The sequence below is a fragment of the Onychostruthus taczanowskii genome, unplaced genomic scaffold, assembly GCF_017590055.1.
Source record: "Onychostruthus taczanowskii isolate IOZ18803 unplaced genomic scaffold, ASM1759005v1 scaffold29, whole genome shotgun sequence".
Classification (NCBI taxonomy): Eukaryota; Metazoa; Chordata; class Aves; order Passeriformes; family Passeridae; genus Onychostruthus; species Onychostruthus taczanowskii.
In genome coordinates, this window is record NW_024500239.1 from 5,613,888 (window position 1) to 5,638,087 (window position 24,200).

At 41.7% G+C, this 24,200-nt stretch overlaps 1 protein-coding gene across 4 annotated transcripts in view; it reads left to right on the top strand.

Annotated features, from left to right (window-relative positions):
- The first annotated feature begins 2,127 nt into the window (after positions 1 to 2,127).
- Positions 2,128 to 24,200, top strand: part of CTNNAL1 (catenin alpha like 1) — a 57,214-nt gene continuing 35,141 nt past the window's right edge. The window contains exons 1-4 of one of the 4 annotated variants that reach the window (XM_041408034.1): positions 2,201 to 2,327; positions 14,796 to 14,858; positions 22,102 to 22,216; positions 23,470 to 23,659. In XM_041408034.1, coding sequence (XP_041263968.1) covers positions 23,626 to 23,659 — 34 coding nt within the window. In that variant the 5' untranslated portion in view covers positions 2,201 to 2,327; positions 14,796 to 14,858; positions 22,102 to 22,216; positions 23,470 to 23,625. Of the gene's footprint in view, positions 2,328 to 14,795; positions 14,859 to 22,101; positions 22,217 to 23,469; positions 23,660 to 24,200 lie in introns of all 4 variants that reach the window. The other 3 variants (XM_041408035.1, XM_041408033.1, XM_041408032.1) reach the window with 3 other exon arrangements.

Below are 24,200 nucleotides of genomic sequence, written 5' to 3' on the forward strand. Positions count from 1 at the left end.
AAAAAAAAAAAAGCTACAGTCTTCAACATTAATCATTAACCTCTGTTACTAACGCTGCTTCGAATGAGAAAATGTCATTCCTGGAATGTCTGATCTGTTATTCTGTTGAAGACAACAGGCAGCTGTCTTTGAAATTAAGTGACACAAATTGTCAAATTATAAACAAATTATTATATAAACGTGTGCATCCAAGTGTTCATGTCCTTCTAGTGCATTTCTGACATGAATAATGGATTTGTATCTGTAGATGCTGACGACAGTTAATTTGCATTACAGCAATATTCATAAAATAGTCAATAAGTTGGAATAACAGGGGGGAAGAGGGAAAAGGAATGCACTCCTCTTTGGTATTACAAATTTGGTGGATGTTTCTGCTCATGATCCAGAACTCTTCTGTAGCAGTGTAGAGTCTTGGGGAGGCTGCAACCATATCTGCCCTCAGTACTCTATCAAAATGTAAAAGAAAGCAATTGTTGCCAGAACTTAGAATATGGCTATTGAGAAGAAAAAGAAAAACATATTACCTGAAAAAGAACAAAAGATGTTGTAAGAAAATGAAAAGTTTGGGAGAAAAACAGAACAAGGAATCTCAAGTGTGCTGTACACCACTTTAATCAAGCATGACTAGCATTTATTTCAAGTCTACACCATCATTCAGATGTTTTTGTACCATGGCAGGTTTAAACCTTCAGTTCTCTCCTGAAACACTTGATGTTATATAAGATGTCATTTTAGAAAATATGAGACCATGTTGGAAACCAATTTCCTGAAGAGCTAGGAATAGGGTCATATCGTTATCTAGTGTTATACTTGCAGCTCTGGCAATTTTCTTTTTTTAATAAATATGGATAAGTCCATAGGACTCTAAAGGACAAAAATATTGTCCTTTATCTCACGTCTGTGTTTCAAAATGATGGAAAAGATGCTATGTGCAAAAAGGGTCAGAAATCTTTTAGAAGACATAAAATGATACAAAGTCCCTGATCTAAAACATAAAAAGAGCCAAAGACACTATTACAGGGTTGTGTTGTGCGAGAGCTGAGCAGTTTTGACCAGGAAATGAAGCAGTTCCGTGGAAGTTGGAAGTGATTTTCTGTCAGACCCTACACCGGCTCGCTGGCTCCCGCAGGCATCGCACGGAGCGGCCCCAGCGCCGGCTGGAGCTGCTGGGCACCTTGGTGGTTTGGATAGCAGCCAGAAGAGCTCCGTTCCCTGCCCACAGTCATGGGCAGACAAACCTGTGCAAGAATCAGCCGTACCAAATACAAGCCAAATGGGACCTGTAAGCATCCACGTGCGGATACTTTTCAAGTGCAGGTTACTAAATAAAGTGGAGAAATGAATTTAGCCCATAACAAACCCCACAGCACAAACCAAAACACTTTTATTTCTTTGAATGACTTTTCCCTTCTCTTGGCTAGATCAATCACAGATGTTCTTGCTTTAGCACCAGGGCTGGGGAAACCCGGATAAGCACGATAGCGGCTCTCTAAGAGTGGCCAGGTACGGAATACAAATCACCCAAAGCCAGAAAAAAAGCCTTTTTCCCCCTTCGCCGTGAGGTTTCTAAGAGAGAAGGCGATGGCGTTTAGTTTGAGACACCTCATCAGCCCCCCGGATACCAAAAGTAGGCGAATCGTGACTGCAGCCCTTCCGAAGAAATGAGCGGCTCCCCGGCTGCCTCTGCCTGGCCCCCACACCGGCGCCCCGCTCTTCCCGACCGAGATCCCCCTTCCCGGGCCAGCCGCTGCCGCTGCAGCCCAGCGCCGGTCACCGGCCCGGACTGCCGCCTCCCCGGGGCCACCCGAGCCCCTCAGCCACCGCCTGCTCCGGCTTCCCCCCTTCGGGCAGGGACCTTCCCCCGCCCCAAGCGAGACAGGAGGGGAAACTCTGGGTGGGAGCGGTGGTGGCAGGACCACTCCCGGTTCCCTTCCTCCGCCGGCTGCGGGGTGGAGACGGGGGGGCAGTAGGCGCGGGAAAGGAGCGGCAGGCGAGGGTAGGCGGCAAGCCCCGGCGCGGGCTGCGTGGCGGGGCGGGAGGCGAGCGGGCGGGAGCTGCCGCTTTAAATCCGTCCCGTCCCGAGGGGCGGGGAAGGGGCCGCTGAGGGAGGGAGGGCTGGGCGCGCGCGCGCGGCATCGCCCGGTGCGGGAGCGCGGCGGCGACGGCGCGGCTGGAGGGGGTCCCGGCCCGGCTGCCCCGCTATGGCCACGTCCCCGTGCAGCAGCAGCGGCGTCTCCTCGTCGTCCTCGTCGGGGCTGGGCGCGGACGCGGGGCTGGAGATCCGCACGCGCTCCGTGGAGCAGACGCTGGTGCCGCTGGTGTCGCAGGTAGGAAAACCGCCGCGGGAGAACGATTTCCCACCCCCTTCCCCCCGCAACCTCCGGGAGGCTCTGCCCGCCCGGGACGGAGCTCGGCCGCCGGCGAAGTTTGCGCGCTCGGGTCGCGGCGCTCCGTAGCCCCCCTGTCTCCGGTGCTCTGAGCCGCGCCCCCTCCCGCCCGTCCCGGGGTCCCGCCGTTCGCGGGCGGCTGCCGGAGCCGGTGCCGTGCGGGTGATGCTGCTCGCACGTCCGTCCCCGAGAAAGACTCCGAAGTTCCCCGCAAGGTCGCGGGGGAGCGTTGCGTAACGGCGGGCGCTGCGGTGCCGCCGGCGGTCCGAGCCCCGGGACTGCCCCGCCGCCCGAGCGCTCCCGCTTCCCGAGCCTCCCGCCTGCTGGCTGCCCGCGTGGGAGCGCGCTCCTTTCCTCCCAGCTCGGCGCCGGAGAGAGCGCTCGTCTTCCCGGGGCTTTGGCGGAGCTTTGTGTTTTCGCGGTCTGGCCTGAGCGTTGCATTGATTGGAGCTCCTGCTGCACCCCGGGGTAGTGCCCGGTTTTTAAGAGGTTCGATAATGGGCAAACTGTCTTGGTGACCTTTTAGCACGTCCCGCACAGTGCTCAAGAACCTTAAAACCCCCCTAAATCGGGCTTTTCATTGCTCTGCTAAATAATTATATGCCAGTTACTTTGGCGTTGGTGTTTTTGTTGTTGCTGTTGGGGTTTTTATCAGACATTTAGTTACAAAATTGGCGTTTGACGTACTTCTTAGAATTTTGTTTCTTGAAAAATAATGTCTGGAAACAGCACAGTGTTTGCTGTGTAGGATTTTTGTGCTTTAAGCACTGATCAATAAAGTTAGCAAGTCAAGACCTATCTGTACAAAATCTTTAAACAATATGTAACAGCTATACAAAAATAACTAGTCCTGGTGAGGTCAAATTGTGTTTATATATCTTCATAATCTATCTGGAAACAAGCTGTGGTAAGCCTTGTTTTGCATTTCTGTGTCTGGGCTACAGGGAGGTTTTCTGATGGGTGATTGTGTTTCTGTACCCATCATGGTAATGTGTGGGTTTCTTTCTGTTTGGAGACGTCACAGTCAGTACAGCAAAGCCTTTCAAAGGGATTGAACCACTTTTTCCAAGGCAAAGTAAAGTTAAATTAATTTTCTAGTCCTAAAACAACTGAGATGAAATTGAGACCTCTTTTAGGAAGCTTAAGAGCAGTCAGAAACACATCCAGTTGTAAAAGCTGAATTTAGTTGTATGTGCTAAATTTGTACTTTTAACAGATTTATGTTAAGATGTTCTTATTTCTCTGGAGTAGTGTTTAACAACAAATGATCTTATTACCTTTGCAATGAAACCCACAGAGAAGTGTGTCATGTATGATTTTTCATTGTCCACAAAGCCTGTGACAGCACCTTCCAGAAGGGCTGAGCGGCTTTCGCTTCCCTGTATCCCGTGTGTCTGAGCATTTGTGAACACTCAGAGCTCCCTGTTTTCCTTCTGAGGCGCTCCGGACTCGAGACAAGTGTGTTCCTTGAAGCACGAGCGCTGAGCTCTGATCCGATTCAGGCTGAAGTTGCTGATGGAGTCAGCAGTAGCTCCCCACACCTGCCTGGTAAAATGCCCCACTTACCGTAGTGGTTTATCAGTTCTGCCTGTACCGTTCCATCTGGATTGCTCAGTTGAGATCTCGCTGGTTGGCTTTGTTCGGGAAATTTATGCAAAATGGTGTTTATAGAGTACTTCTTAGTCTCAGAATTTGCTTGTAGATTCTGCATAAGCTGTGCATGCAGTAACCCTCAGGACTTTATTTTTCTGCTTGTACCAAATGCACTTGCAAAGGGCTTTGTTCCTACTGTGAAGTTAACTTCACAGTTTACCCCTTTTGTTAAAATCTGAGAAGCGCTATGTGATACTTGTATACTACTGAAAAAATAGTCAGAATGTTCCTGCTGCTTTTCACTACTTATTTTAAGCAGAGGAAACAAAAGGTGCCTTGTCTGACAAACTCACTTTCAGCCTCTCATGTGGGGCTAGATCTTTTCTTTAAGGAAAAAAAACCCGCATTGATTCTTATTTAATGTACTGTACTGCACATCGTAATCATTGTAATATTGTAAACATGTGTTTGCCTGCTTGTTTTTCCTCAGCAATTGTGAGGGTTGGTTTTGTTTGATTCTTTTTTTTAGTTGCATTTTGCAGCTTGGGTTTTTTTTTTCTTATAGACTATGTTGTAACAGAGTACATTTGCTATCAGCAGTGGTATAAGATTCCTATTTTTCCAGCAGGAGAAATTACCCTTAGAGTCATTACTGCATGCACTTATTAAACCAATTAAAATTGGTTTTAAAACTTAGAGTATTTACAGAGTTAAACTAGATCTGTTCAGACCTTGATGTGGCCCATTTTTAAGAGTGTCACAGATGACAAAGACGACAAATTTAAGCCACAGTATTAAGCATATTTGCTAACACTTATTTTTCACTGTATACATAGCTGAACTGTGAAAAAGAATCATTGCACAGTAGTTTGCAAAGCATGTGGCATGCAGTTCAGAAAACGTGGCTTCTGGGGTGAAGCACCACAATTTTCTTTAAAATAAGCAATATTTTCTTCACTGTGATAGGTGTCTTTAGTTCACTTTTCCATGCATAAATACTATAGCATTCTTTAAAATCTAGACATCCTCCTTCACTGCTGCTACCCATTTCCAGTCTAATTATTTTGGGGTTCATTTTTTTTAATGGGGAGTTTTTGGCAACATGCGTCAGGAAGGGTGTTTGAAGTGGTCAGTGCTGACTCATTTAATAACAAGTCATTTAAACAGTTGAGGAAAAGCAGAGACAGGGAAAAAGCTCTTTTCAGGATGTGGCTCCACCAGTGGCTTCCGCAGCTGCCATTCTGTACCTGTTTGCTAGTGTAGGAGCAGTCAGGTACCTTCACAGCTGTAGGGGTTTGTCCGTCTACATCTGTTCTAAGGAAACATTCTGAGAACCAGCAGAAAAGGTATTTGTCAAACTTCACAGTCAGGTACTTGGGAAGAAGAGGGAACTTTGAGATCTATCCGCCTGGAGAAGAGGTGGCTCTGAAGAGACTTGTTGCAGCCTTCTAGTACCTAAAGAGGACCTGCAAGAAAGCTGGAGAGGGACCTTCTTACAAAGGTGTGTAGTGACAGAGCAAGGGCAAATGGCTTTAAGCTGAAAGTAAATATGTTTGGATTAGATGCTAGGAAGAAATTCTTCTCTGTGAGGGTGGTGAGACACTGCAGTGTGTTGTCCAGAGATGCTGGGGGTGCCTCATCCTGGGAAGTGCTCAAGACCGGGTTGGATGGGGCTCTGGGCAACCTGATCTAGTGGAATGTGTCCCAGCCCTTGGCAGAGCCGGAGTGGAACCTCTTAAATGACCATTTACTTGCGTCCCAAATAATCTTGTACTTCTGTATTCCCAAAAGAACAAAGTCACTTTTCATGGTTGAAGGTGACCTGTCCTCCAGCATCTGGAGTGCAGAGCAATGTGATTACAGCTGCTCAACTTCCAGAAAGCCCATTTTGTCATAGGCACTTTGGAGAATGATTGTGTGCCCATATGTTACTGAACATGTTTTTCCCATTTTCTTGGTATAGGAGATCCTGCCAGAGGTTTTGGAATTGACTTGACCTATATAGTAAGAAGTATAAGCTTTTAAGCTTTTCTTTATTTAAGCTACAAAAAGCCCATGATACCAATGCTTCTTGAATGCTGTTGTTGTCAGTCTTAGATTCTACGTGAGTTAACAGTGCCTTGAGCTGAATGAAACAAACCTGTTCTTTACTGTCCTATTGTTTCCTTGCTTTCTCTGAAGCTAGCTAAAATAATTCTCATTTCAGTAAATGTTATATAACATTATGTAATTTTCTGCCAGTGTTCTGTTTTTCCAGAAGTTTCTGTAGTTGTATATTAAATCTCAGAGAACCCTCAGCTGAAGTTTTCCTAATAATGTGAGAAGCTCACTGATGCAGTTTTCAGACTGAAGGTATGGCTTTAGAATAGTCATTGTGCATCAAGCTAGAGGTCTGTATATAATCTGTAAACTTCTTTCTGGCTTTTTTTTTTTTTTTGTTAATTCTCAGGGACTGATATGGAGGCCAGTGCTGTTTAACATCTTTATTAATGATCTGAATGTTGGGTTGAGCATAGACCAGCATGTTCAACAGGCATGTCACCTTCCCTACAGCAAGTTGGGGAGTGTCTGACACTGTGGATGCCAGGGCTGCTAGACAGAGGGACAGGCTGGAAAGAGGATATGACAGGAAGTCTGTGAAGTCCAAGTCATACAGCTGAATCAGGGTAACACCATGCAGCAGTACAGGCTGGGATCAACTGTCCTCAGGAAAACTTTGCATGGGAATCCTGGAGGACAAGTTCAATGGGGGTCAGCAGTGATGGCCAGCTGCACCTGGGGTGGGTAGTATGAACATAACAAAGCAGACTGCAGAAGTGATTCTTTTTTTGTTTGGCACTTGTGAGGCAGCATGAGATACAGTACCATGTTGGGTACTTTCCTCTCTGTAACACTTGAATCTGCATGATTTTTTTTTTTTTTTTTTTTTTTTTTTTTTTTTTTTTTTTTTTTTTTCATGTTGGGTACTTTCCTCTCTGTATCACTTGAATCTGCATGATTTTTTTTAAATTTTTTTTTTTTGTCTGGACATTGGTAGAGTTTACTGCGGTCTACAGCTACCCACCTAATGGCAGGTATGAGACAGACTATTGGCAGAGTTTACTGCAGTACACAGCTACCCACCTAATGGCAGGTATGAGACAGACTGATCCCAGACATGTATGGTGACAGAAGTTGGAACATTGAAAAGTTTAATTACATATAAGAGAAGACCTTTATCAGTGTAAGGAAGGCCAAACACTGGAGGTGTGCAGAGCTCCTACAGAGTCTGCAATTTTGGAGATGTTCAGAATGGATAAGACTATAAACAGCACACTCCAACTGGACATGGTTTGAGCAGGGAATTAGAGAAGATGATCCTGGAAATTGCTTTCATCATAAGCAAGTCAGATTTTTTCATAGATGTCTGTTTTGTAATCAAAAGGTCATGCTGCTGAGGAGTAATGGTCACTCAGACCTAGCTTTCATAAGGAAAGCTAGGATTGTACTTTCCTGTCTGTATCACTTTGATCTGCAGTGATTTTTTTGTTCTGACATTTTGTTCCCTGGTCAGTGCTGCAAGATGTTTCTGCAGTTCTGTAGTCAGTTCTTATCTTTACTGTCCCAAATAAATTGGGATCACCAACAAATCTTCATCATTTTATTACTTGCTTATCTCATCTCTCTCTTTATGATTATATGTAATAATCCATGTTGCAGTAAAGGTTTCTGTGTAACTTTATTACAAGTAAGTAATCATTCCCTTTCTGGTATCCTTCATCTTCCTTCTCATTGTTCTGTCTCTTGATGAGTTCAATATTCATACAAAAGATCTGCTTCTGTTTCTCTCAGTCTTGTCTGATGTCTTTTGAAAACTGTGTCAATATTGTTTCCTAGTTTTTTTTTTCAGTGGAGTGCCTTCTTATCCATGTAATTGGTGAAGTCTGCAGAGAAATCTGGTTGTTTTGTAAGGCAGTAATTCCTTTAAAAACAGCTTTGTTAAATCTTTTCCAGTATGTCGTATTTATTTAGGTGTCCACTACTTATTTTTAACTTTTTGTATTGATGTGACATGTACAAGTGTCAGGGCAACATTTGTACCTCAACTGTTGACCTGGTTTTAAAAAGAAGGAGATTGCATGAGTAAGTTGATACAATCCATTGTATCTTTGAGCCCCTTAAAATCGTAGTGAATAACATCTAATATTGGCAAGTTGTTACAGTTAATTTTATCTAACATTTTCATATATTCTGCATATCACTTTGATTCCACAGAGATTCTCTGAGTATTTCACAGAGGTACATTCTGGAGTAGGGATTGTTTCACTTTCTTTTGCAGTTGAGCACAATTATGAATACTGCTCCGCTCTCTTCTTACTTACTGTCAAAAGAATACCGCAAAACTGTGGTAAGGAAGTAACAGAGTACACCAGGGTTATAACTCCTGAAGAAATGGACTAAAATAGCTGGTACATTGCTGTACCTTTAGTGGAACTGATGTTATTCTCCATGGAATTGAAAAAGCATCTACTGTCCAAGAAAGAGATTTAAGAGAAGTGTAAAACTGCAGACATGGAGTTCAGTGTGCTACTGTCAGTGCTACTGACACCAGCCTTTGGATTTTGTCCGTATGCTAGCAGTGTTTTTGGGGAAGCTGTTTTGTGAATTTGCTGGTTTGGAAGTCAGCTTCTTCAAATACATCAATAACAAAAGAAAAACTAAGGGGAGTGTGAACCTGTTGGTAAATGGAGGCAGGACCCTGGTAACAGAGGAAGCACAGAAGGTAGAGTTACTGAATGCCTTCTTTGCATCAGTCTTCACTGACAACACCAGCCCTCAGGAATCTGTAACTCAGGAAACCAGAGTAAAGGAATGTAAGACTACTGCCTCATCAAGGAAGACTGGGTTAGAGAACATACAGGCAAACTTGACATCCACAAGTCAACGGGCCATGATTGGATGTATCCATGAGTGCTGAGAGAGCTGGCAGACACCACAGCAAGGCTGCTCACAGGTGTCTTTGGAAGGTCTGGGTGGCTGGGAGAGGTACCTGAGGACTGAAGAAATCAAATGTCACCCCGGCCCACAAAAAGGGTAAGAAAGAGGAGCCAGGGAACAACTGGCCAGTCATCCTCACTTTAATCCTTTAAAAGATGGTGGAACACCTCATTCTGGAAGCGATCTCCATCCACATGGATGACAAGAAGGGGTTCACATGGTTTACTAAAAGTAAATCATGCTTGACCAACCCTATTGACTTCTATGATGAAACAGCTTCCTGAATGGATGAGGGGAGAGCAGCGGATCTTCCCTACCTTGACTTCAGCAAGACTTCGGACACTGTTTATTGCAACATACTCATAGGCCATCTCAGGAAGTGTGGACTGGATGAGTGGACAGTGAGGTGGTGTGAGAAGTGACTGAACAGCAGATCCCGGAGGGTTTTTAATCAGTGGCACAGGGTCTGGTGGGAGGCCTGTCACAAGTGGTGTCCCCCAACTTCAATACTGAGCCCAGTATTGTTTGAATTGTTCATCAGTGACTTGGCTGAAGGGACGGGTGCCTCCTCCCTGATGACACAGAGCTGGGAAGAGTGGCTGATCCCCAGAAGGCTGTGTAGCCCTTCAAAAGGACCTTTATAGGTCGGAGAGATTGGAAGAGAGGAGCCTTCTGAAATTCAGTTTTTATCTAACAGCTTTAAAGCAGACAGTCCTATATTAAAAGCAGTGTTAGGCTTCTAATTTATTATCACTAGCTCTTTATTCTTGGAAGTCTACAAAAATGGGGGGAAAACCCCACCACATTATCCCTGTCGTTTTTTCCTCTGCATCATGCATCAGTCTTGTGTATAAGCTAATGTTTGAATGTCTGTAGCCACAGTATTGTATTGCAGTACAGGCTCATTACATACCTACTTTTGAACTTGTTAATCAAATGCATTCTCTTTCTCAATTAGAGTCTAAATAGAAGTGTCTCATATACTCTCTGGACAATATTAGTAATCTTAAGGAATATATGTAGTCTCATTCCCTTCCTGAACTTCAGCCTTCAGTCTAAACTCAGATTCACTTTGACTTATTTGCATTTCCCATGCAGCAGATGAACTGACAGATTTGTTCCAGCAAATCCCTTGGCTGCCTTCTTTCACTGGGCATTTTTTTGGTACCTCTAGGTCTTTCTCTTTCATATGTCTGAGGTGCTGACTTGTTCTTACATTGTTGGCTGGTGCCAGAGCTTGTGCATTGCCCCTTATGGCTCTTTTTGGAGGATGAGAAAATTCTTTTTTGGAAAAAGTAGGATGATCCATATTTGTCTTTAGCTCATTGCATCTGAGGGATAAAAAAGATCTGCATACTCTGCTTTTAAACTGCTTCTTGGGACCATGTCTTTGTTTTTCCGTGCATTAAAAATCCTGGTAACTTGAAAGCTTTGAGAACCTGTTTCTCCTCTTTTGCAGAATTTTCTGTCTTATGAATTAATTTGGTACTCACTTTCAGCTTGAAACTTGGCACTACTGTTGAGTAATAAAACTATGAATTGTGGTGTAAAGGCTTGTGCTGTAACTTGTATGGAGGGAGGCAGACCTGCTAAAGTCAGAAGGGTTACATCCTGTACAGCAGAGAAACTCTGCCGTGGATCATATGCTGTGGCTGCTGTGGGTCCAGGAGCACTTGGTGCTGCCTGGGTACAGAGTTGCACCTCTGTGGTTCCAACTAGTCACTAACTCCGTGCCTCTTCTCCCTGCAGTTCCATAGGTGTTGTGGGTTAAGTTGTGAGCTTCTGGTTTGTGTTAGGCATCTTGCTCTCCATGCAAATTCTTTTTCTGGCAGAAACTCAGCTGTTGCTCAGCCTACACTTGGTGCTCTGTGCCTCTGAAGGAGCCTGATTGTTTCACTTTGATTTATGCAGAAGAGTTAATCTTAGGAGATTGTCATCTGGATGTAGAAAAGGTGATAATTTCAAAGTATCAATTGTATTTCTTGGCTGATGTGGTTGCAGGTTTCCTTTTAACGAGACTAGTTTTTAATTGACAGCTTGTAGTCATTGAAGTTAGGTCATTGTGAAACATTGAAAGAGAAATAGATAATCATTTACAGTTGTGGTTTATAAGGTATGCTGGGGAGCGCAGGAGTACCTTAGAATAACTTAGAGATAAATTAAATTATTTTGTTACATTAATAAATAATGATGTTACTATCACTAATTATATTCCACTTTACATGGAAAATTACACTTGAACATTTTATCACATGAGCAACAGCACTGTGATGAAACAGCTGTGGTTTCAGGCTTTTTTTTTCTGTGAACCTTTGGATAGTAAAATTGGCTTTGAGTTAAGCTTGGCTACTGCTTTATAATGTTCAATATCTTAGTCTTTGATGTGATAAATGAGTCAGACTAACATTTCAAGTGGCTGAAGGAAGATGCTTTTTACTGACATAGCTGAAAATCAATTGCTCTTTTTCAGTATCTTTCATATTTTTGAGATCTGATTAATGAGTTTTCTGCAGATTAAACAAATTTTTGTGGTTCTCCAGTAGAATGAGCATTAAATCAAAACTGCCTCTCTGTGATCATGCACAAGAAGAATTGAAGCAGCTTTCTTGCTGTTCAGCATTGTTAACAGATGGTTTTAGACAGATTAGGTAGGGAAATCCCCAAGGGATGATTTATGAATTAATGATTGCAAACAACTCTGATTATAGTTTAGTAAAACTGTTGTGTGGTACTATGAGCCTGTGGCTTTCTGCATGGATGTATTTTATGTTTCTTAATTCATTAGAAAAGTATAACTCTTGCTAGATAGAACCTTAAAGTCTATTTTTTAGTTATTGAGCTATATTGCATTTCATTAATAGCCTTGTTTAAAACTAATGGGGTAATTGAGAAGTGATATAGACTCTAGAGCCAACATAACTGTTACTCTACTTTAGATACAACTAAGAAATGATCCATTCAGTATGCCTAAAATGAATTGTCAAATGGTAAGATCACTCCTAAGCACAAATCACAAAATTACTTTATGAGCAAATCCCAAAGTTCTTTCAGATGTGCATAGAAAAAATTTAAAAAGTGTTTATTTTGTCTTACAGAATATTTTTTTTTTATTAAACAGAATGAATATAACCATTTCGAAACACACAAATCCTATTTTCAAATAGTAAAGCAAAGTTGTTCTGTAGTAACATAATCTTTTCAGCATGGGGGTTATGATAGTATTGTTGTTTGTTTGTTTATTCACAGACATGAAAAATGTTTACAAGCAGGAGGGTAATACAGTCCAATGTTGCAAGCACTTAACATGTAGGAGGTAGCATGGAGCATTCCCTTTTAATTACCAAAGATTCTGTATTGTAGCTCTATGTTTCATTTAAATATTCTTAAATTTTCCAACTGAATGAGTTTTTATTGCCCTGGAGCTCTTCAAGGAAGCAATCAAAAGAACATACAGGCACTTTAGCATAAATAAGATAATAGTTCCTGGATTATATTAAGTTTTTGTTTTGCACTCCTGTAGGTGGATAGTAGTTGGATTTGCATAGCCTTTCCCAGAGCATACTGTACTTCTCAGTTAATCCCTAGAGCAAGTCTGTGCTTTTCAAAATGGAATACCAGGTGTTGCTCTGAACTGAAGTGGGATATCAAAATGCTGCTAAGGAAGCCCTCTCTGAAAGAGGCTGCAGGAACTCTTCCGTCGGGAAGATGCAGTGAGGATTGAATAGCTGGTATTCATGGCAGGAAAGCAACCTGCTTATGAACTAACAAGGAACATTTTCTGCATCTTCAGGAGCCAATCCAGCTTGAATAGAAAGAATTCTCGGTTGCAGGTGAAATAAATGTGTTGTCCCTGCTACATCTTTTATTACAATGTCTGAGATTTTAGTTCCACAGTAGTGGTGGTTTTTTTGAATAAGCAGCTCAGAGCTGGGTCAGGCATTGTTCACACAATCAGTACAAGGTTAGGTAAGTCAACAACAGCAAGTTAGGGGGAAAAGCCAGAATTACTGTTTGGCAGTCTCTGGTTTTGAGGTTACCTGATTATGTTAGTAAATAGAGTTATTTCTGAGACTTGAATCTCTCTGGTGCTGAAAACATGTCTGTATCTGTTTTGACCACATCTGAAAGTACACTTTAAACAATGAACTTCCCTCTGAGTTGGATTTTCTTAAGCTTAATCCTGTCCAGGCTTTCTAGGTGTGGAATGAAAAGCAGGAATTGCTTTGTTTATAAAATCTAGCTATTTGGGTAAGAAGGTAGTGAGGGGCAACAGGAGGGGAGGAAAATGTACTGCCTGGTATGCCCTGAAACCCAATTATTTGGTCTACTAGACTGTTCTCACCTTTTCTAGCGAGGTAGTTGTACATTTCAAACTTCAAGACAACAGTTGAATTAGAAAGCCAGTTTTACTTCTGAACATATTTTGTAATGGTGAATGCATGTTTTATAATGTCCAGTGTGCTTGTTGATGCATGTATTGTATTATCAGAAGAAGTTAAGTTGGACCTTGTTTGAAAAACTATCTTTGCCAACTTATGTCAAGTTGTTCAAAGGTACAAATTTTGGTGCCAGCTCTGTGAACTTGCATACATCTCTTAAAAAAGAGAAAAAAGGTTGAATTTGAATTGTCTGAAAATGATGATCTTTTCCATGGTCACTCATTGCTGTAGAAATTCTGAAGACTCCTTTTTTGGGTGAATGGTGGGGCAGTCCTCTGACTTGTACACCATGTGGGAATAAGAGTAAACAAGGTACCTTTGATCATTGGTCAAGCCTCGCTAAGGATTTTCCAGGGATTGGTCTCCTCTTCCATGTGTGGGAAAAAAAGAGGATAGCAGCAATGCAGGTTGTTTTTTGTTACTTTTCTGCTTCACCTCTGCAGATCAGTGGGGATCCCTGGTTTTAAGGAGTCTGTGAAAAGAGAACATTAAAAAGAAAGCGTATTTCTCCTCTACAGTAGGGTACTTTAATAACATTAATTCAATCCTCTACATATATCAAGAATCCACAGGCTGCAAAAATAGTGAGCTGGGTTCATTCCTTTTTATTTCCCTCTGATACTCCTTTTCACAATTAAAAAAAAAATGGAAATAATTTAATTCCATGGGGGGAAAAAGTCCTGAAGTTTTCAGAGTTCTTGTTGCTTTGGACAAAAAAAAAACAAAAAACAAACAAAAAAAAAAAAAAAAAACAAAACAAAACCAAAAAAAAAAAAATCCAACAACCAAAATAAAAAAACCGAAGAAAACCTACGATGCAAATCCCCAAACCAAAAATAATCCACAGTGGAGGAAATAAATTGGTGTCATCAAATTGCTGCACTGCATTTGAACAAGTTCATCTGTATCACATTTTAGCTAATAATTTTCTCAATGCTGTTTGGTTTGGAACTTGAAATTTAAAAGTTCCTTGGTTTTCTAGGAACGCTTTCGGCATGAAGAAAGGGTATTCACTGCTGTAATACAGTCTTGTTCTGAGTTGAATCCTTTCTTTTGATCTCTTAAGAATTCCAAGAATGTCTAACATGTATGTAGGAATGGTACTAATAATCTGAGGTGCGTATTTGAATTTGAAATTGTACTCTTTTCTTTCTTGGTGAACATTACAAAGAGTAGATTTTAAGCGTGGATGTGAAGTAGGTGAAGAGTACTGTTTTCACCTCTTCCAGATAATATTTCTAGCTGGTGAAGGTATTGTGCTTATGAGAAGTGTACAATTAGGTATTGTGGTGTCTTAAAATTTAATGTACAGTTTGCAGTTAGCTAGCTGGAAATCTGTTTACAAAGGCATTATAGCTCGTGTTGCATTTGCTTGTTTAACTCTCATGATCTTTTCTAGGCAAGCATGTGGAGGACTGTGGGATATAAGATGTTAGGTGAGGTATCCCAGTGATCTAAGCTGGTAAGGCTGTTCTTGTGGTGCTTGGCAGCTCCTGCTTGTCACTGCAGGTCATGGATTGTTCCTCCTTCCTTTTCAAAGGTGGTTTACCAGCTTGTTAGACACTGCATGTGAAGGATTGCCTGAGGCTCTGCTAAGCCTGTTTGCATTTGCCCACAGATAAGTGAATCAGCCTATAGGTTGTTAAAGTTGTTTATTTAATTTGCTTTCCTGAAGGTTTTTATAAAAGGTGTGTGTAAAACCAATGAGAAGATACTTTTAAAAAGCCTCCAGGTAAAGGTACAGTGCCACAAGTCTCAATGCCACGAGTCCAAGTACTCAGGAGTCTTGGATATGCAGTGCATTTGTACCACTCTTCTAGACACCAGTCCAAAGGGACTATGAGGAAAATTCATAAATTGGAGGTAGCTGGATTATTTCATTTCATGGAATCTTTCTCAAAAGTGTTGACTCAGCATCCTGAATGATGTGTTGAGGTCCATGTGACTTCTGCAAGAAGGGTTGATTGCCCCTTTGCATAATAACACGTTGAAGAAACTGTACTGGTTCAATAACCCATAAAGCAGGGGCAATTGTCAGAAATAATGTTTTAGCATAAAAAAAAATACGGGTTCTTACAGTTAACTTAAGAACTGTAAGTTAACTGTAACTAATGCTAATTATAGCATTAGGAGTTAGCAACCTTTGAAAACTTTCAAAAATAGAGTTTCTGCAAAGTTTATTTGCTTAATTTTTCTACAAAATTAAATATTAATAGAAAGATATGAATTTTCCAATTCCAAAAATCCACACACTAGCTGAACTTTTAAAAAACAATTTAGTGCTTGAAATGGTACAAAATGCTTAAGATTTCCATTAGTGCCTGGACAGGCATCTAATCTTAACAGAATTTTGTCTTCTAGGGCAGGTAAGGAGGTAGTCCTTGTTCACTTCCTACCATCCCTGAGGCTCATCTTGTGATGAGAAGTCTGTGTGGCAGTTCTGCTCGTAGCCCTTATGGACAGGATGTCAAATGCCAGCTGCTGCTTCTCCGCTGTCTCTGACGCATGGCTGTGTTCTGTAGCAGATGTGGGTGTTGGAACAATGTGTGCTGCTGTCTGGCTAAATGAGTCTGAAGACCTGGTCCTCCTCAAGGAGTGTGCAAGACCTGATGAGAGACAGTTCCTAAAATGTAATATTAGAAGATCCTCTCTGCCCCCAAACTTGAGATGAGCTAATGAAAGTACAACCAGTGTGGGAAAGGCCTTTTTGACCAAGATTTCTGTGTTGTATTAAATCCAACTAAATTTACCTTACAGAACTCTTCTTGTAGGGGTTTTAACTTCTTTCCCAGTATGTAGTGCTATTACATTTTCTTAGCAAAGACTGTTCATTCCTGGTATTACTTTTTTTAAGAACCAAATTTTCTACCATTATAAACTTAATGGAAGGTAGAAAGCAGAAAATACACAAAATGGAAGAGGAGCTTTTACTGTAAGGCAGCTAATCCTCATTGTGTAGAGATAAGATCTTGAATTTTTTCTAGCAGGAATGCTGGTCAATATAAAATTAAAGAATCAATGGCCTGAGTTGGAAGGGATCTTAAAGGTCATCTAGTTCCAATCCCCCCCCCCCCCCCCCCCCCCCCTCCCCCAACACACGGCCTTACATCTTCCAACAGATCAGGTTGCTCAGAGCCCCATCCAGCCTGGCCTCAAACACTTCCAGGGATAGGGCATCCACTTCTCTGGGCAACCTGTTCCAGTGCCTCACTGTGCTGAGAGTCAAGATTTTTTTTTTTTCCTAATAGCTAATCTAAACATATTCTCTTTCAGTTTGAACCCATCCCCCCTTGTGCTGTCACTGCATGCCCTTGTAATAGACCCTCTCCATCTTTCCTATAGGCTCTTGTCAGACACTGGAAGGCTGCAGTGAGGTCACTCAAAGCCTTCACTTTTCCAGGGTGAATAGGAGTGTCTTGGGTTTGTGTGGCAAGGCTTTAGTAGTGGGGAGGCTACAGTGGTGGCTTTTGTGAGAAGCTGCCAGAAGCTTCCCCCATGTCTGACAGGGCCAATGTCAGATGGCTCCAAGATGGACCCACTGGCCAAGGCCGATGATGGGTCTGTCTTGGAGTCAGGGATGGTGGTAACGCCTCTGGGAGAATGTGTTTAAGAGCAGAGAAAAGGTATTGTGCAGAAGTAATTGCAACAGAGAAGAGAGGAGTGGTAATATGAGACAAACAATTCTACTGACACCAAAGTTGGTGCTCCAGTTGCAGGACTAGAGATTCCCTTGCAGCCTGTGGTGCAGACTGTTGTGAAGCAGTCGTCCCCCTGCAGCCCATGCAGGTTCACGGGGATGCAGAGATCCATGCTGGAGCAGGTAGGTATCTGAAGGAGCCTGTGACCCTGTGGGAAGCCTGCGCTGGAGTGGCTCCTTGCAGGACCTGTGGAGATGAGCTGATGTTGGAGCAGGTTTCCTGACAGGACTTGTGATCCCAAGGAGCATGCTTGAGCAGCCTGCTCTTGAAGGACTGGAGCCTGTGGGAGGGACCCGTGCTGGAGCAGTTTGTGAGGAACTGCAGCCTATGGTAAGGACATGTGTGAGAAGTTCATGGAGGACTGTCTTCCATGTTGGAGTGGGAGAAGGAAACCTCTTGCTGAGGAGGAAGCAGCAGCAGAAACAGTGTGTGACTGATCACAGCCCCCACTCCCTGTCTCCTTGTGCTGCTGGGGGAAAAGAGGTAGAGAACCAGGAATAAAGGCCAGGAGGGAGGGATAGAGGGAAGGTATTTTTAAGATGTGTTTTACTTCTCACAATCCTGCTCTGATTTGATTGCTCATAAATTCATTTCATTTCCCCAAGCAGAGGCTATTTAAGCCGTGACGGTAACTGGTGATCTCTCATCCTTATCTCAGCCCACAAGGCTTTTATTATATTTTCTCTCCCTTTCCCTACTGAAGAAAGGAATGATAGAATGGCTTTGGTGAGCACCTGGCATCCAGACAGGGTCAACCCACCACACAAGAGGCAGTAACAAATATTACTCTTGAGAGTCTAAATCATCCTGTATACAACGTGGGTGCTTTCCTAGGGAGGGAGGTAGGCAGGACATATTCCAAACATGACTTGTCAAGTTTAACTCTTGTGTTTGTAGCAGGGGGTGTGAAATAGCTATGTTTCCTCTGGTTTTATTTATAGATGTCTATAAATACTTCCTGAAACCCAGTCTCTTCAAGTATCACTTAATTCTGTCATGCAAGACTTAATTACACTGACAATAAATAGACATTAGAATATTTTTAGCTAAGCGTGCTGTCATGATGCTTCCTGAGCATGAAGCATATAATGACTTAAATGTCAGTATCTGAAGGCCCTCAAAAAGATCTGAAAACAGCTGCTCAAAAATTGCCACAACTGAGCTAGTTTCCTTAAATATGAAGTACATCTTGATGCACTATGGCTATATCTGTTAGTTTTGGTAAAGTTTTTGAGAAAAGGCCATTATTTTTCTGTGGCTTCTCATAACAAGTCAAAAAAGAATGTAGCTGACAGATTCTTGAGGCACTCCTTAAACCGATTGTCTGAAATCTAAGATAAACATTCCATGGAAATAATGTGAGAGCTCTCATTAAACAGAGGGTGAGTGCCATCAAAAGGACTGTTTCCTTTCTAGGACCTGATCAGTAAATCCTTAGGTAAACAGTGTGTAACGTATTGCTCCTGTTCAAAGAGACTTGCGGGTCTCTTTTCAGCTGCTAACTCCTGTCCAAACATCACAGATGTTGGTGACTGGGAAATATATGATCAGAATATAACACGTTAAATATTTGGGAGGTGTTAAGCTTGATAGAGGCCTTAGATGATGTTCTTGGACTTGGCTGGTGTTTCCTTCATAAAAAAAAAAAATGGAAATAGTTCTAGTCTGGTTCCAACTGGATGGACTGCAGGGGAAAAGCAATTTCTTGTAATCTGAAACATCTTAAATGTTGCAAGTATTACTAGTTCAGTTTTTTATAGACTCTTAGGGTTTCTTTGGTTGGTTGTTACAGAGAAAATTCCTTGTTAAGTTACTTCTGGGTCTTTCCTTTTCTCCATTTAACTTGTCTAATTTTTTATCTTTGTTTTAAACATTGCTTAAAAGTAAGGAGCAAAACCTTTGCTTATTCTTTATTTTAGAAGTCTTTTTTATTGGGCTGTTAATGCTCCCTGCTGTATTTGTGTTCTGAGGCAATTATTTAGTGCTGGAATGGTTAAATAATCTTTGCTGCTTATTAGCATCACAGTTTCCTTCAGTTTGTCACTCAACGTACTAGTGAAATTCCTCTCCTTGCTAAGTTATGATCTTATTCTTTTTTTAACCCTGACTGTTAATTACAAGCTTAATTAAGTCTTGAAAAAGAGTCCTATACTGCAGTTGCCATTACCTCTGCTTTTTCGAAACTTTACTTGACATGGAGGATGTACCTGTCACTCTTAGCATTCTGTGAGGGAACAAGAATGCATAATTCTGAAAAATTCTTCTCATTGTTTGTAGAGCAGTATTTTCTGCAGGTGGCAGGTTATGAGGAGCCCGTCTTGTAGTCTGAGCAGCTTTCCTCATGCCTTTGACATAATTACATTTGGTTTATGTACAACTCATGTTTCTAGAACCAAACCCAGCCCTTTTTTCTTTAACTGATCAATATTTCATATCTTTCTTTTATCATGACCTACCTACTCCTGTTTCAGGGCTGTTTGTTACTTAGTTTTTTATAGGAAACATTTTGTACAAATCTGATATCAGTATAGGCTGCATTTGCTACATAATGTTGATCACACTTGAAAGAGGTGTTACATGAAGCAGTTTGCTGTGATGTGTCAAACTTCTTGACCAACTTCTGTTTTGGTTCTCTCACAATGGTTGCTTTTAACTGTCAATCCATACAGTTTTTTGACTTATCTGAAAAAAGTTTGGAGTTCAACCAACTTTCCTCCCTTCCAATGTTAAATATAGTTACTATACTGGCCCCAAGTTAGCCAGTCTGAGAAGAAATTGTATTACCCAGCTAAAAGTTCATTATTCCAGGAGGTATTTTCAAAGCCTCTGCTGCTGTGTATAACTATAGGTTGAGTTTAATCTTCATATACAAGCTACTCAAGTGGGTGTCTAGAGTAGATCATAGAATCAGAGAGGGGTTTGGGTTAAAAGGGGACTTTCAAGACCATCTAGTTCTACCCTCCTGCTGTGGGTAGGGATACCTTCCACTAGACCAGGTTGCTCAAAGTCCCAGGTTCTTCAAACTACTTGGTCTTGAACTCTTAAAATGATAGGGCTTCCACAGCTCAGGGAAGTTGTTCCAGTGCCTCATCACCTTCATGGTAAAAAAATTCCCTCCTTAAATCCAATCAGAATCTACCCTCTTTTAGTTTAAAAATGTCAACCTCTCCACTACAGGCCTTGGTAAAAAGTCTTTCCTAATCTTCTAAGCCACGTTTGTATGTTAAAAGGCTGCTGTAAGGTCTCCTTGGAGCCTTCTGAACCACCCCAGCTCTCTCTGCCTGTCATGGTCAGAGGGTGCTCCATGCCTCTGACCATCTTCATGGCCCTCCTCTGAGCTGTCTTCAACAGGACCATGTCCTTCTTCTGTTGGGGATCCCAGAGCTGTACACCCCTCTCCAGCTGGGGTATCACCAGAGCAGAGTGGAGGGGCAAAATCCCCTCTCTCAGCCTGCTGGCCACGCTGCTTTTGAGGAGCCCAGGATACAAGCACGTTGTTGACTCAAGTCCAATTTTTCTTGCACCAGTACCCCCAAGTAATTTTCTGCTTGGTTTTCTGATTGGTTCCAAATCCATTCATCCCCCAGCCTGCATTGGTACCACAGATTGTCCCAGCGCCAGTGTAAGACCTTGTGTTTAGCCTTGTTGAACTTCATGAGGTTGAGATGACACTGGTGATAAGACCGGTCAAAACAGCTGCTTATTCTTGCTTAACCTTGGCAGGGGGAATAGAGGGGTTGTTTTTTGCTGCAAGAACTTTGATGCCCTCTGAAGAGAGTGCAGAAGAAATGATAGAAATATAAAAGGCACTCGTGTTCCTGAGAGTGTTTTATGAGACTTCAGTAGAGGAATTTAGGCTGTGATATCTTCATGGTTTTTATTATTTGCATACCTCTGCAGTAACATGGGAATTAAAATAAATGCCCTTGATGATTTGTAAGAGACAGTGGGATTCCTTTCACTCTGCAGTGTTATTTGCATATGCATTTTTTTCAGGGTTATGCAGAACATGTTTAAACTTCTACTGGTGTAAAATGTTGTGGGAGGTAAACTTGCAGGCAGTATGTAAACTTGAAGTTTGTTTTAGGACAGTGTTATTTTATATATACTACTGAGAAGTCAGTGAATGTAATATTAATCCATTAATCCATGTAATATTGTTGGGTTGCTGTTTATTTGGGTTGCTGTTTACTTAAAAACCAGTTGGAAAAACAAAGTTGAGACCCTCTATCACTTTGGTTTTCTTCAGCCTTTGAACTGATGCTCTCAGTTGGCTTGCTAGCCATGCCTATTCAAGAATTCACCAGCTAGCACTATTAAATCAGCTGCTGACAGGTATTTTTAAAATTCTGTATACCTGAAGTGCCTACAGTGCAAGAATTCAGGAGAGCTGCATAGTGCTGTTCATGGTTTATACCTTGAATTTCATGTTGGTCTGAATTTCCATTTAAGTGATCGTAATTTTGTGCTTTGAGGAATGTCATTCCTCATTCATAAAATGAATTTGAACATGTTTGGATGTTTCCTCAGTTTACTCTCTATTAAGACTCTGTTTTCATCATAAGAAGATCTTTTCACTGGAATGGTGTCCAAGGTTCATAGGCTTTGGAGTTGAAGTTTGGTGGTCCAGGGATCTCTTACAGGGACAAATTTGTTGTATGAGCTATAGAAAGCAGCCTTCCTTTAGACCTTGTGGCTTAGATACAAATTGGAAAAGTAGGGTGTATATAAGAAGACTGTGGGCAGACAATGCATTTCTGTACTGATGTTTTGTACCAGAGCAAAATATTCTTCCATCTCATAGCAGTGCTTCCATAGAGGCCAGCACAATTCTTAGGTATTTTGGCTTTTTTATTTTTCTTGTGTGTGCAGAGTGCTCTATGAAATGTTGATATTTCCCATTGCAAGGAGTTTAATACTGGAAACTTGGCTAAACCAGCTCCTGGCATTCAAAATCAGCCTCAGCAAGGTGTTAAACAACACCACTCTTTTTTTTTTTTTCTCCAGAAAGATGACTCAATGGTATCTGAAGGGTAAACCTTGGGCATTGATCAAATCATGAAGCAGAACAGTTCCTACATTGCTTCCTGCTATGTCCTTGAATTTGTAGTGAGAATTACAGGTACAGCTTGTATGCTCCTGTCCCACCACAGGCTTGACTGGTGGGAGAATGAGTGAATGAAGATTTGTCTTTTTGAGGAGCAGCAAAGACACCTGTTACCAAGCTGATAGAGCTGAGATGTTCAGACATTTAAGTAATTCCTGTAATTTTGAGATTCTCTAAACAGACATCTTTGAGCTCCTGGGGATGTGGCTTACAGTGGAGTTCTGTGGCCATTTTAAACTATACTCCCGCTGAAAGGAGCGCTCCTGCCCATCTTTCCTCAGGCTGCACTGTTTCCCTTCTGTCACCAAAAATATTCATGAAGCTGTGCAGTCAGCCAGACTGGCGACCTGATTATGGGGGAAAAATAAAACAACAAGCATCACCTCCACAGCTGAGGTTTAACCCACATTAGATAAATTCATTGCAAACAAGACTGGGAGACAAGGACAAGCAGGGTTATTTTTGTTGGGTTTTTATGCTGGTTTAGGATGTTTGAAACTATGGAGTTTAATTTCTCTCCTGCTTCTCACTAGAAAAGAATTGTAGCAAAAAATGTAAAGGTCATGTTTGTAATGCAGTTTACAGTTACTTGATTGTGTGTTGCAGGATTGCTTACTGTTCTCATGTTTACCTGATGCCTTGGTTCAGAAGGTGCTTCTGCAATCCTGCCTTTCTCCTCTGTGAGGGGAAAGGATCTCTTTGTTTTCTCTTGTTTGTTTTGGACATATCTTCAGTCTCCTGCAGCCTGCATGCAGCTGATCTCCAGTCCGTGTGATCCGTGAGGGAATGTATAGCACTTTGCAGTGGGCAGAAGAGCCATGTCAGGAGTTCAAAATAGGAATGTCCTCACAAATTGTTTTATTGATAACTTGTATCAAAATAGCACCCTTTTTCTAAATTCTAGGAAACACATGTAATTGATGGATGTTTAAGTTATGAGTATGGTGCATATTTTCATGGGGCAAGGGCTACGTGTGTAGTGTGAAAGGCTGTTGAGACCCAGGGCAGCTTATTTTAATACTGCAAATGGGAGTGGAATAAAAATAAAAAATCCTCTTTTAATTTGAGATAAACTGAGCAGATGAGCAACCTTAATTATACTTCAATGTTTTTTTATTCTCTAAGAAGTTAAATGATACCTCATAACAGCGCAAAACTGAATCTTACTAGTGAAATACTGTAGAAATCTATTTTATTGAGTTCAATTCAAAACTTACCTTCAGTACTAAAGTAAAAATGTTCTAATAAATAATTATTCCTGTTTGCAGATAACTACTCTTATTAATCATAAGGATAAACCGAAGCGTTCAGACAAGACTCTGCAAGCAATCCAGCGAGTGGGCCAAGCCGTGAACCTGGCAGTCGGCAGGTTTGTTACTGTGGGTGAAGCCATAGCCAACGAAAACCATGAACTGAAGGAGGAAATGAGTGTTGCTTGCATCGAGGCAAGGAGAGCAGGTATGTAGTTACTCATGAAATTGTACTTGTGCCATTTTTGGCACACTATTTTTAGTGTCAGGCATAATGTAGGAACTTCAGTATTTAATTGCTTAACCTTCCTCTGCTGGTTCATTCAAGGCCTGATCTGTTACCTGATTTTGTCACTTACTTAAATTGCTGTCATCTTACGAATAGGGAATGGAATTGTGTGTTGGCTTTGATTTTTATAGGATCATTTACCTCAAGGAATTACCTGACTGCTCTTTTTTTATGATGTTATTACAGACAAAGAGCAGTGTTGGGAATACAACTTTAGAGTTTATTGCTGCCAAGTTAAAACAGTGGAGTATTTTAAGTTATTTGAGTGTTATGCTATTGAGGTCACTGCATTCCAAATCTCAGTGTCTGAATGAAGGTCAGTGTCAACCCATATTTCATCAGGACTCAGTAAGATGACTCACATCAGTCATCTGATGACTCCCCTCACTAGAATGAAAATCATATTGTGCTTGCCTTTTTGCTGGATTCAAGTTTTGTTGCAAACTTGCTGTGCGTATGA